General features: G+C 38.2%; 1 protein-coding gene across 2 annotated transcripts in view; it reads right to left on the reverse strand.

Annotated features, from left to right (window-relative positions):
- Positions 1-5,006: 5,006 nt before the first annotated feature.
- slc25a14 (solute carrier family 25 member 14) overlaps positions 5,007-13,403 on the reverse strand; it is a 30,344-nt gene continuing 21,947 nt past the window's right edge. For both annotated transcript variants that reach the window (XM_030068745.1, XM_030068746.1), the window contains exons 6-9: positions 12,957-13,052; positions 8,925-9,049; positions 6,866-7,079; positions 5,007-5,616 (exon numbers count right to left, since the gene is read on the reverse strand). In XM_030068745.1, the coding sequence (XP_029924605.1) occupies positions 5,575-5,616; positions 6,866-7,079; positions 8,925-9,049; positions 12,957-13,052 (477 nt within the window). In that variant the 3' untranslated portion in view covers positions 5,007-5,574. The remainder of the gene's footprint in view (positions 5,617-6,865; positions 7,080-8,924; positions 9,050-12,956; positions 13,053-13,403) is intronic.

Raw genomic sequence — 13,403 nt, forward strand, 5'->3', positions numbered from 1 at the left:
AACAGCATGAGACGTCGTTGTCAAGCTGTAATTGATGCTCAAGGGCACATGACAAGTTATTGACACTGACATTTTTTGTTGTGGTATATCCACCACTGTTGTTGGCTTTTGTTTCAAGAAATTGTTTGAGATGAGGAAATCACCAGTGCATGCTTCTACTTAAATGCCCTACTTTCATGATATAATATCACTGTAGCGTGAACTTTTTACATTTTCCATAAATTTCACCCAAAAGCCAAATATCCCTAACTTTTTGTGAGTAGTGTGTGTATATATATATATATATATATATATATATATATGTACACACACACACACACACACACACACACACATACACACACACACATATAATCAATAGGAGTGTCTGAGACAATACAAATTATAAATGGAAATCTTTGGATGTGTTTAAATGGTGGAAAGGTCACAACATAATTTCCATATAAAACAGAAAGGGCACTCTATCGCTTCCAACACATCTGTGTCTAGTTGGGGACAACACAAGTTTATTAGTACCTTCATGACTTTGTGTTGAAATGTAACATCGGGTGTTGTCACAAAGTAGCCACAGACTGCACAGCAGATTTGCTGGCAATTGTACATTCTTTCAAACAATTTAAATATGATTGTTAAAACAGAGCTGGCACATAGCTCTGGACCCACAGAACCAGCATGGAGTAGAGCGGTCCTTGAACTGTTTGCTGTGATCATGTGACTGGTACAGAACTCCTTAGAGACCCCATGAAATGCACTCTTAGTTTCTTGATTTGATGTATTTCCTGTTGAAACAGCATGTTTGGGCAGTACATGGGGCAGAGAAGGATCATTCACGTGTAAACCAAGAGTAAATCAGTTTGGGAGAGAAAAACAACTTCATTTGAAGGGCTCAGGTGAATGACAGAGGATGTTAAAAGATTTGTGAAGGTTTTATTGGTTGAAATTACAATTTACACCCACTACTGCACAATGATGTCACTATTAAAGATGCTCTGTTTTACAGGAGGTAGAAGTCATGTGAGGTCATTTCATGGGGACTTGAAATGCTACAAACTGTCTTAGTTTAGCCCGACTTTAGTGGAGAAGAAAAGTGTTTGGTAACTTTATAATGCTAACAAACACAAGACATCTTCCCACTGCTTTGGTCCTCACTGTGAAACCATCTCTTGCCTGAGCAAGTCAGTGATTTGCTACTAGCCTGGTACCATGGCAATGATACACATAAGCATGGCTGCTGTTCCAATCATCATGGTATGTTGATTTGAGTGAGAAAGACCGTTCTAATCCATTCAAGTTCTGTGACTGAACCCAAACTGTGTACACACACCACCAGCCGCAAATGCTCCACTCCTTTTCTATTACCAAAGAAACATCCAGCATATAAAACATGACACCGCCAATCTGTTGCCAATCATATGACTGTAATGCTGTTGGTGTTTGGAAACTGCATGGCAATGCTCCTTCTAACAGTATGAATACAGTTTTCACCAAAAAAGAAAAAAAAGGTACCAGTAAATACACCTATGTATTAAGCTTGTTTTCTTGACTCTTTGTATATAACTATGCAAGTTTTCATAAGTATGGATGCCACAATACCACAATTTTACCCAATGATAAAATATGGCAGACCAAGTATCACAATACCAAGTACAGTAGATTCAGTGTAACATGTCACAGACTGCAGAAAGCTGCTGTTAGTATTTGGTACATGAAGAAGTTTTAGATACACTAGCGGGCCACTATTGTTTTACACTTTGGAAATTAGAGTATTTAATTGTAAAACATTAACGCTACTAGCACAAGCCACTCTACAGTATGCACCATAGATTTTAATTCTCAGTATGATAATTTAGACTCTTTGGCATCATAGCCAGGCTGTTGTGATCTATCTATCACACTTTAGGGACTGAAGGTGTTACCACTGCATTTCATCTGTTTCATTAGCAGTGAGTCTTGATGTTGCAATGGCAATGCCTGATTTGTTTGATCGAGTCACAGATTCTCTGCAGGAGGATAAATGAGTGGGTTTGTGGTGTTTGGTACTGTGATACTTTGGTTGATCTAAGTATTGTGCAAAGCTGATGGCTCAGGAAAGCATGACTGCTGAAGTAACAGTACATATCTGTTCACAAAAATACCGAAATGGATGTCAGCTGGTTTAAAAAATGTCAACTTAATTACTGAGAAATATTATATTACTATCATCTATAGAAAGTGGAATATAAAGAAATATAACCTCACGTGAAAGCACACAAACTGCACATGATAATGAGGCATCAGTACAGGCATTCGGCAAAAATTCATAATAATGTTGACAGGTGATAAAAGAAAAGTGTAAGGCTTGAGGAACTATGTTACAGTGCACCTCTCACAGCAGCTGCACAGCTGTGGACTGGGTTTCCCAAAAGCATCTTTGAAACCAAATTCATGTTTGTTCTACTCAGGCAAGACATAAAAGCACTGCAAATGGCTAAGACACAGTTTACAGTTTTCAGTGGCTTGATTCAAACTCAAAGAATCAGGCACATCAAGACTTGATGCATCTGATCTGAATTTGTTTTGGGTTTTAGCTGGCCTGGTCTCCTCTCCAGTATCGACTTGTAAAAGGTTGACTGCATGACAGGCCACAAAACAGAAAAGATAAGAAGGCGACAGCGGTGTAGAAATGCTGCTAATGCTTCCAATCTCCTGCCTGTTACAGCATCCAGGGAGTTTGGGCCTTTAACAACAGAACAAAGACGATGTTTTTGGGGAACCCATCTCTGACCTACTGACAGAAACTTTCCTCTGACAGAGAACAGCTGCCAGGACAGGAAACTGTTCAACAACCACCTGCAAAACACTGGAGTTCCTTCTCTCAGCTGTGATCAGGGCATTTTGAAACTTAAAACAACAACATAGACAACAACAACAATAATAATATAAATAAAGGTTTTTTTTGTTTTGTTTTGTTTTGTTGTTTAACAGCTAAAATGGTGAATGTGTTTACCTGCAGGTAGATGAACATGTGAGATTTCCTGCCCTGGCAGCTATTACTGAACTGTACAAAACAAAGGACAATTACGAGTATCTGCAAATAATTCCTAGAATTTGCCAAGAGTAATATTAAAAAGTAAAATGAATTGCTCTGATTCTGCAGTTATTTCAGCAGCACAGAATAGATTATTAAAAATTATAAGTAGTAAAAACACATGCTGCCATCTTTCAGTTTACAGTGTCAAATTTCTATAATTTAAACAGCATCATGTATGTTATTAGTTGTGAATGTGTATAGTATCAAGTAGTTTCAAATGAAACTCTAGGAGTTATTAACAAAAACCTTTTGACAAAACAGAGTTTGGCACAATGGCCCTTTCCTGTCCATGTCAGGTGCCTCTTTTCCATTCATGCCTCAACTCTAATCGCAAGAGAGGGGAAAAAAAAAAAAAAAAAATTATATATATATATATATATATATATATATATATATATATATATATATATATATATATATAGTTTAGCATGGTTATATGTACAACTGGATCAAATCCTGCCCAGGATAAAATACATCCACCTCTGTGTGTGTGTTTCTGTGCGTGTGTATGTACGTGTGAGTGTGTATGTGCGTGTGTGTGTCTGTACATCCATTGACAATATGTACGCACAGAACACTGGGAACACCATGACAAACCACAACAGGCTCTCCCAAAATTCATTAAAGTACTTCCATTGACTGTGTCCATGCATATGAGTGCGTGTGTGTGTGCGCGCGTGTGTGTGTGTGTGTGTGTATGAGTGTACCCAGGGCAAAAGCAGGCTCAACCTCTCACTGATGTAGCTTGATAACACTACACAAAAAATAAAATAAAATAAAATAAATGTCATAGTATAAAAAATGTTGAAATAAAATAAATAAAATAATATTCTTCATTGGGATTGAGTGTGTAGGTTTTCATAAAAATAAAACAAAATAAAAAATGAATAAATAAAAACTGCGAAGTGAAGAAAAAAACAATTTGGTTTGTCATGGTGAATGAAAAGAGCAAAAGTCATTCCTTCTCATTAGAGGGCTTTGGTGCAGATGTTAGATCGGCTTCTAGTAGCAGAGTCGACTTTAGTGGTGTTGTGGGTTTGTTTTCCAACGTCTGGAAATCGCTGCTTTCAGGGAAAAACTTTTTCACTAAACTTGTTAAAACTTTGACTTAAAAACTCACTCACTTTTTTTTTTTCCCCCCTTTTTTTCGTACTTTAATTTCAAATTTACAGTAATTTGTGTGTTGAGTGAGTTCTATGACCATGAAACATGTTAAAAACTCCACTGTATAATTTCAAAAAAATATATAGTCATTTGATAAAATCAGCACTCTTTTCTTCTTTCCTGAAAAACCTTTTTGGAGATGAACTTTTTGGTTTTCACCAAGAACCAGGCAGAGTTTGGATTGGGTTCAGCTTCAAATCTACATGATACTCTCCGTGTCAAAGCCATCAACACTCCTAAGCAGAGCTGACTATTGGAAATTTTTCTATAATGGGGTTCAAAACAATGTTGTTCTGATACCACTCGTTGTTGAATGAAATTGTAATATGGAAATTTGAATTTGGTTTTGTTTTCTAAAGCAAATCAGACCATGCTCAGCTGAACTTCTCAATATAAATTCCTATTAAAAGAACATAAGTGAGCTCACATTAAGAATGTAACACCAAGGCTTTCCTGAAACCCAACACCAAAATTCAGAATATATTGCTGGGTTTGTTTCTGATAAAAGGTCTAAGCTACCTGGAGTGATGCTCTTATTCTGAAACTACAGAAAACGGCGGGGAAACATGCTTCCTATTTGTTGCTGTAAACACTGTCTTACAGCATATCCTCTAATACTCTCTCACTGACAAGCCATAACAGTCATGTTGTCATTAAAGCCACTGTAGCATGCCATTCCTCAACATTCAACACTTTCATGCAATGCCAATGTGTCTAAAATACAAGCTTCCGACACATTTTTCATTTCAAAATATCATACTCTTTCCAGATCTTGTTTTTTAAACTTATCCCCATATTTTCTGAACTACACAATTTCCAGGCTTTTCAGCACTTGATAATGATCAAATTATGTTTTAAAATATTTCCAAACATCCATATGAGCCTCGAGTTTACAGTCCTAAGCCTTTTCTATTTCTCTTGGGGAAAAAAGTCATAAGATTCTTCTCATCAACTCCAAAGCACTATGTCCCTTTTTCCTCATCAGCTCATATGACAGTGACAATTATCTAACTCTGGCCAAAACTCAAGATTCCATCTTCTGCTACAATCAAACATTTAGCTGCCTATGGTGTCAAAAGGTGGTTGAGGGTGAGAGCAATCAAAGCAACACTCCTCAAAATAATGCAAAAAACAGAACCAATAATGATATAATAAAATAAATCCAGATGAAGTGAACAGATGATCTGGATGAGTAAGCAGACTCATTGTGCAGAAGGATTATGAATGTAACAGGGACAAAAAGCAGGGGTGCTACTGTGTCTGCCCTCCCTCCACCTCTGCCCAACACACACACACACACAGTCTAGTAGACCGACGGAGTGTCCTGCTTCCTGCTCGCACTAAAATGGAAGCTTCTTCAGCTGCTCGAAGGTGATGAAGAACTGAGGAGTTTGTTAAGGACAATCTCATGAGTCGCATCACAAACATGTCATAAATCTCCGAGCGACCACATCTGGAACTTTCATTTTAAAGTTAAATAATTTTTCCAGATTTCAATCTCTGGATGGGGCATAATGTCGCTGGGTAATACGACTGCACCATACATCCACTACACAGTCTCGGCACGTTAGTGTGTGGAAGTAGGTATATGTTTTCATAACTGTGTTTTTGTATTGTTTATTCTGTCTAATGTCTGTCAAGAATTTGTCTCATTGATGTCTGTACAGAGTATTCTGAAATTTTTTCCCATGGACATGGAAAAACAAACAAAAAAGTACTTGACTTGACAGAACATCTATAACCACACAAAACAAATGTAGGATGTGTGTCTGAGCATAGCGAAATTGTTTCAAACATCATCTTATCATTACCATTAACATTAACAACCCTTTCAAGATCCAGAATAACATTTAAATCAACATTTAGGACTCTATTTTAATGATCTAAGTGCACAGTCTGAAGAGTATAACACAAGCACGTTTAGGGCATGTCCAAGTTCACTTTTGCTATTTTAAATGGTGGAAAAAAAGTGCATGGATCAAAAAGGTTATACTTAATCTCTTAATTAATCATAGGTGTTTTTTGGACATAATGTGCAATCAACCAATTGAGTGCCGTCTCCCATTCTCTTAAAAAGCCAGGTGTGCTTGCACCTTGGCAGATTGCTATTATAATGGTGTATTTTGCAGGTAAGAAGGAAGGCTTCTCCGCAGAAGCCTCTGCAGAAAATGAAAGTGCACAAGCAGATAATCTATGGCAACAGAAGGACTCCATCAAAGATCCCTGAGGTGAAGCAGTCGTCCCTGTGTGTGGAACAGGCAGGAGCACACGCACTGGCGCCTGCCCATATAGGCGCACATTACTACCTTGGTAATGAGCTTCTAATAACAGAGAAAACTGCAGCACTAATTTAAGACCTGCTTTTTGTTTCTCACTCACTTTCAAGTACCTCAGGATACCAATGCAGCAACATTGCACCTGACCACAGCTCATTTTAAGACCAACACGCCCATGGGCGCTCAGATGGACATTTGCTATTTACACAACGTGGACACTGGATGGAAAAATGACAACTGCGCCTTTTAGAAACAAGCAAAGACACTTGCATTGCCTGGTGTATGACAGGGCCCTTAGATTTTCCATCAATCCCTTCCAGACTTGTGAAGGACTCCTGTAGACAGAAAAGGATACAATGATGTTCCAAGGCCCCAGTCTCAGCCAGTTCGGCCAAAATCCCTTATATAGGGCGAAGAACCCCTCGTTCCTCCATGTCTGCATCACTCCATCCAGAGTTCCTTTGTAGATGGGACTCCCTGACAGAACTCGCTGGTTCATCATCCGGGTCCTAACAACATCTACAGGGTTGGAGGCCAGTGCCCCAGCCAGGCCACACGTGAAACTTGAACTGTGGACATATCCGGATATGGAACAAAGTTAAGTATAGTTGAAGAGCTTCATCCAAAAAAAGATATAACTGTCTATTCTTACAGAATAATTGCTGAAATTAAAAGCACTGCACATGTAAGGTTTCTTTTAAAAGGTGCTACATGTAGCATTTTATCATTAACACACTGTAAACAATGCTACACAGAGCATGTCCTATGTCGATGAGTTGGGATTATACCCAAGTTGTATACCAAACAAAACGACACGTTACCACAATCAGGATGTCTCCAGATATCAGAGTGATAAATTTGCTAATTTTTAAGACCTTTAGAAAATACCTTTTAACAAAATATAATTTTTATTTTTTTTTTTTCAAAATTCATTCTTTTCTTATTCAAATGAGGACTCCAAGTAAGTGTAAAGATAAGAACAATATGTCTGGTCTTGTGCCATGGTTGGTTTCAGGTAGGCATATGTTTGGTTATTGACAACATGATTGTGACAGACTTCTTTAGCTTAGATAGCAAGCTGCTGGTAGGAAAAAAAAAAATCACATCAGGACATACAGGTTGGGGATTTCTCTCTACAGATGCTTAAGTGAGCAATCTGGCTTCTTTCATGCATGTAAATGTAGTACATAACAGTATGCATGAGTGAGTAATCTTTAAGAGTGCAACATGTCAATAAAAAGCAAGTATTGGTTTCAGGAGGTTTGGAGTTTTGTAACATCAGAAATGAGGAACTTCATGAAATTAAAAGTAGGGCTGAACGATTTGGGAAAATAATCTAATTGCGATTTTTTCCCCCAATATTGCGATTGAGATTTAATATGCAATTTTTTATTTTATCCTCTTTTTTCCCCCAAAAAAATCGTAATGATTGATTTAAATTTGACCAACACAGTATTAGATACATTTTGTATACAATGTTCTTTCCCGTAGGCTGGGCCAATTTGTTAGAATTAAATTAAAAGATGTTTCGGGGGGGTTGGGGGGTCCTATCAATTCAGCTACCAATGAACGAGCAGTAGTATGCCTGCTGCCGTCAGGCAAAAGATACAGAAGTATTCGCTGCCGTACCACCAGACTACAGAGCAGCTTCTTCCCTCAGGCTGTGAGACTACTAAATGCACCATCTGAACTCCTCCAGGCTTAATCAATCAAGAGGGAACCACTATTTATCAATCCAATTAATCAATCGAAGGGGGAACCACACTTTAATTTCATTATTCAACCTGTTGTATAATGACAAATAAACTTCCTTGTATCCTTGTATCCTTGTATAACACAGATTGAAAAATAAGCCGAAGTGATACCTCTTCTCTGAATAGACAAGCTAAGCCAGTGTGCTGCTGTTAGCCAGTGAAAATACAGCAGAGTGGAAACTCTTCACTTTGTTACACAATCTATGTCAAAAAAACTCATCGGATCTGCACGATTCACACAAGTCACCCAAATGGCCACCAAGAAAGCGAGTTCCGCTTTTCGGCGCACTGTTTGCATCCCTGAAAATAATTCCACACCACTGACATGCTGTTCCTCTTCGAGACTAAAGTCTCACTTGTGTCAGTTTCTGACTGCTCCATTGAGCCAGAGGACATTGCGTAACAGGTGGGCAGGATGAAAAGTTGGTGCGGCTGAGAGCTCTCAGTTGCGGTTAGGAAAGTTACGGTTAGGAAATCGCGTTTTATCATATCGCAATATTATCGCAAATGCAATTAATCGTTCAGCCCTAATTAAAAGATAGATAAATAATGTTTACCAAATTGAATTTAAGACATTTTAAGACTTTTTAAGAACCTCCGGACACCCTGCTTATGCAGGACCATCTCTTGAAAGTAAGAAAGAAAAAAGAAAAAGCTTACATAAAATGTGCCAAAATGGTGTCTCCCATGAGGCCTGAGCGAATGAGGTGCTTCTTTGTGATGTCATAGACAGGAAGTTCAACGCCGACAACAATGGCTGCTCGCTGTGCTGTGGGGATGACGCCCTGAAGAAGAAGAGGATGGAGAATATGGCCACTCAGCGGACAGATCTGATTACATAATGAGAGACAACATGTGACAATGACTGTAAAAGATATTAATGTGTGTGTGTGTGTGTGTGTGTGTGGGTGAGAGAGGTTTCTGCTATGTTTTCCTGAAATGTGAGGTCACACATCAACAATTTATGTATGGATTGACAGAAATCCTGATATGTCTACACACACGCTGAACACAAACATGTAACAAACACACATTTTTACACTCACACACCCATTTTCTTACATCCATTATCAGCCAACATGTCATTTTCTGCTCTCAACAGCAGTGACACCTTCAGCAAGAAAAGACAGAAATGATGGCAGAGATTCTCTCATGTCAGCTCCTGCCTCACTGCCAAGCAGTTTTGACTGTCATGCTAACTGTATGTTAAGTGTGTATGTTGTGATTTATTTGGATGAAACTGAAGCTTATTTTTAAGGGTTGTTAATGCATTTCATTACTATACATTTCATTGAATATTTGATTTGTGAGGTAATAAGTATGCAAGATAATTTAGAGGCCAAATGCTTTAGGTTGCATAAAAAGGACTTCCCCATCCATAATGCTCCTAGAGCAGAAACAGGGAACGATGTTTAGACAACAGTTTGTTTTTTTAGGGGCCAGGCAGCCTAAGCTGCCAGGGGCCTATTTCACGAAACCTAGATTAGGCTTTAAGCCTGGATTTAGCAGCTATCCTGGCTTAATCTAGCCAGGATTAGGGATTAATGGGTTTATTTTACAAGATTAACTGGCCAGTAACCTGGCTATAATTAGCCTGAACTCGGTTTCATGAAAGTAATCCCACCTTAATAACCATGGAAACTTAGCCTAAGCCATAGCCTGCTACGGACCAGGCTAGAAGTCAAGCTTAAATTAATCCAGTGCCCTGTTGTTCAACTTTGTGAAATTACTATTAGTCAATGACTCCAATCGTAAACCAATGACTTTGTTAATTCAACACCTGTTAGTATATGGACTAATTTCAAATTATACTACATTCAAATAAAATAAAAATAAATGCATTAAGATATAATCAATTTAATTATATTACTCTTATAGTGTGTGGCCATGAATCATAGTTGTTTCACAATGGCTCATGTGATATAATCATTGTCACTCTCAGTCTCTCATTATTATGGAAGTACACATTTAATTGGTATTGCCATGCAATCATGGCATTACACGGCACTGCAGATAGAGTGATAGATAGAGCGCATATAATAGGCCTATAGCATTGGAGATTAATAGGTTGACAACTGCTTAGCCTATATATTTATGGACTAAATAATAATAATAATAATAATATATATATATTTGGATATATATATATATATATATATATACAGTACAGGCCAAAAGTTTGGACACACCTTCTCATTCAATGTGTTTTCTTTATTTTCATGACTATTTAAATTGTAGATTCTCACTGAAGGAATCAAAACTATGAATGAACACATGTGGAGTTATGTACTTAACAAAAAAAGGTGAAATAACTGAAAACATGTTTTATATTCTAGTTTCTTCAAAATAGCCACCCTTTGCTCTGATTACTGCTTTGCACACTCTTGGCATTCTCTCGATGAGCTTCAAGAGGTAGTCACCTGAAATGGTTTTCACTTCACAGGTGTGCCTTATCAGGGTTAATTAGTGGAATTTCTTGCTTTATCAATGGGGTTGGGACCATCAGTTGTGTTGTGAAGAAGTCAGGTTACTACACAGCCGACAGCCCTATTGGACAACTGTTAAAATTCATATGATGGCAAGAACCAATCAGCTAACTAAAGAAAAACGAGTGGCCATCATTACTTTAAGAAATGAAGGTCAGTCAGTCCGGAAAATTGCAAAAACTTTAAATGTGTCCCCAAGTGGAGTCGCAAAAACCATCAAGCGCTACAACGAAACTGGCACACATGAGGACTGACCCAGGAAAGGAAGACCAAGAGTCACCTCTGCTTCTGAGGACAAGTTCATCCGAGTCACCAGCCTCAGAAATCGCAAGTTAACAGCAGCTCAGATCAGAGACCAGATAAATGCCACACAGAGTTCAAGCAGCAGACCCATCTCTAGAACAACTGTTAAGAGGAGACTGCGCCAATCAGGCCTTCATGGTCAAATAGCTGCTAGGAAACCACTGCTAAGGAGAGGCAACAAGCAGAAGAGATTTGTTTGGGCCAAGAAACACAAGGAAGGGACATTAGACCAGTGGAAATCTGTGCTTTGGTCTGATGAGTCCAAATTTGAGATCTTTGGTTCCAACCGCCGTGTCTTTGTGAGACGCAGAAAAGGTGAACGGATGGATTCCACATGCCTGGTTCCCACTGTGAAGCATGGGGGAGGAGGTGTGATGGTGTGGGGGTGTTTTGCTGGTGACACTGTTGGGGATTTATTCAAAATTGAAGGCACACTGAACCAGCATGGCTACCACAGCATCCTGCAGCGACATGCCATCCCATCCGGTTTGCGTTTAGTTGGACCATCATTTATTTTTCAACAGGACAATGACCCTAAACACACCTCCAGGCTGTGTAAGGGCTATTTGACCAAGAAGGAGAGTGATGGAGTGCTGCGGCAGATGACCTGGCCTCCACAGTCACCGGACCTGAACCCAATCCAGATGGTTTGGGGTGAGCTGGACCGCAGGGTGAAGGCAAAGGGGGCCAACAAGTGCTAAACACCTCTGGGAACTCCTTCAAGACTGTTGGAAAACCATTTCAGGTGACTACCTCTTGAAGCTCATCGAGAGAATGCCAAGAGTGTGCAAAGCAGTAATCAGAGCAAAGGGTGGCTATTTTGAAGAAACTAGAATATAAAACATGTTTTCAGTTATTTCACCTTTTTTTGTTAAGTACATAACTCCACATGTGTTCATTCATAGTTTTGATTCCTTCAGTTAGAATCTACAATGTAAATAGTCATGAAAATAAAGAAAATGCATTGAATGAGAAGGTGTGTCCAAAGTTTTGGCCTGTACTGTATATATATATAGCTTTTAGCTTTTTCCATTAATATCAGTTTTTGCAATTAGATGAACTACAGTGTAGCCTAATTCATATGAATCAGAACAGAACTTCTTTCAAATTTTTAAGTGAAATTGTCAGCTTCTTGTCCACAGTGACATATGACCTTCATATCGACTAAATCATATTTCTCCAGAGTTGTTTTCTGTGCAATTTAATCTAAGTGAAAATGTCCTGTGACATGTTTTAAGGCAAAGACAAATTAACATGTACTGTGCATCACTATTTAACCATCCTGTTACCTTAAAATTTACTAACAGTTATTTATACCTCCATAAAATGATTATAATAAAAATTGTTACCCAAGTTTATGTGTCAGGTACTTAACTAAATAAAAATAAATAAATAAATGAATAAATAAAATATTGCCTTCCCCACTCCCATCCCCTCTTATCCCCACAGGTGTGGTTATGTTACTACAGGTGTGGTTGAGGTTATGTTACTACAAGTCTGGTTATGTTACTATAGCTGTGGATATGTTACTACCAGTGTGACTGTGTTACCACAGCTGTGGATATGTTACTACCGGTGTGACTGTGTTACTACAGCTGTGAATATGTTACTACCGGTGTGATTGTGTTACTACAAATGTGATTATGTTACTACAGGTGTGATTATGTTACTAAAAATGTGATTATGTTACTTTAAATGAACCCCAATGAAACACTGATGCATGCACAATGTGACCATCACATTGAAAACATATGATCATGATAATTTAATGTTTACTCATTTGCCCCCATTAAATTAGGGGAAAAATAACATCACAACACCCATCCCATCCCATCTCATCCCATCCCATCCCACACACACACACACACACACACACACACACACACAGTAATCCACCACTCACTCTCCACAGTCCCCTGGTTCCCTCTGTCTGGTAGATGTTGATGAAGTTGGACATCATGCTTCCTTGCAGTAGGCTACCCTGGGCCTGCATCCTGATCTGCAGCAACACACACACACATACACAGATGCAGTAAGAAAAACCAAATTCACACTACTTCACTCAGCAAATAAATATTTAATTTTTTTTTTTAAATTATTTTCATTTTAAGGCCAATTTCAAAACCATCATTTGTCGATAACCAATATAATATGTTTAAAGTTTCCCATTCTCATGCCAGCAAGAATTGCAAGGATTCAGAATTTTATTCTTATCAGTGTCCTTACTGCACTGATGAACCACCCAAATAAATGAATTTTATGAGGAAATCTGGGTTATGTTGTGACATTCACTTAGGAATTAATTACTTAAATAAATAAATAAATAAATAAATAAAAATAACTGAACAAA

The sequence above is a fragment of the Myripristis murdjan genome, chromosome 14, assembly GCF_902150065.1.
Source record: "Myripristis murdjan chromosome 14, fMyrMur1.1, whole genome shotgun sequence".
NCBI lineage: Eukaryota > Metazoa > Chordata > Actinopteri > Holocentriformes > Holocentridae > Myripristis > Myripristis murdjan.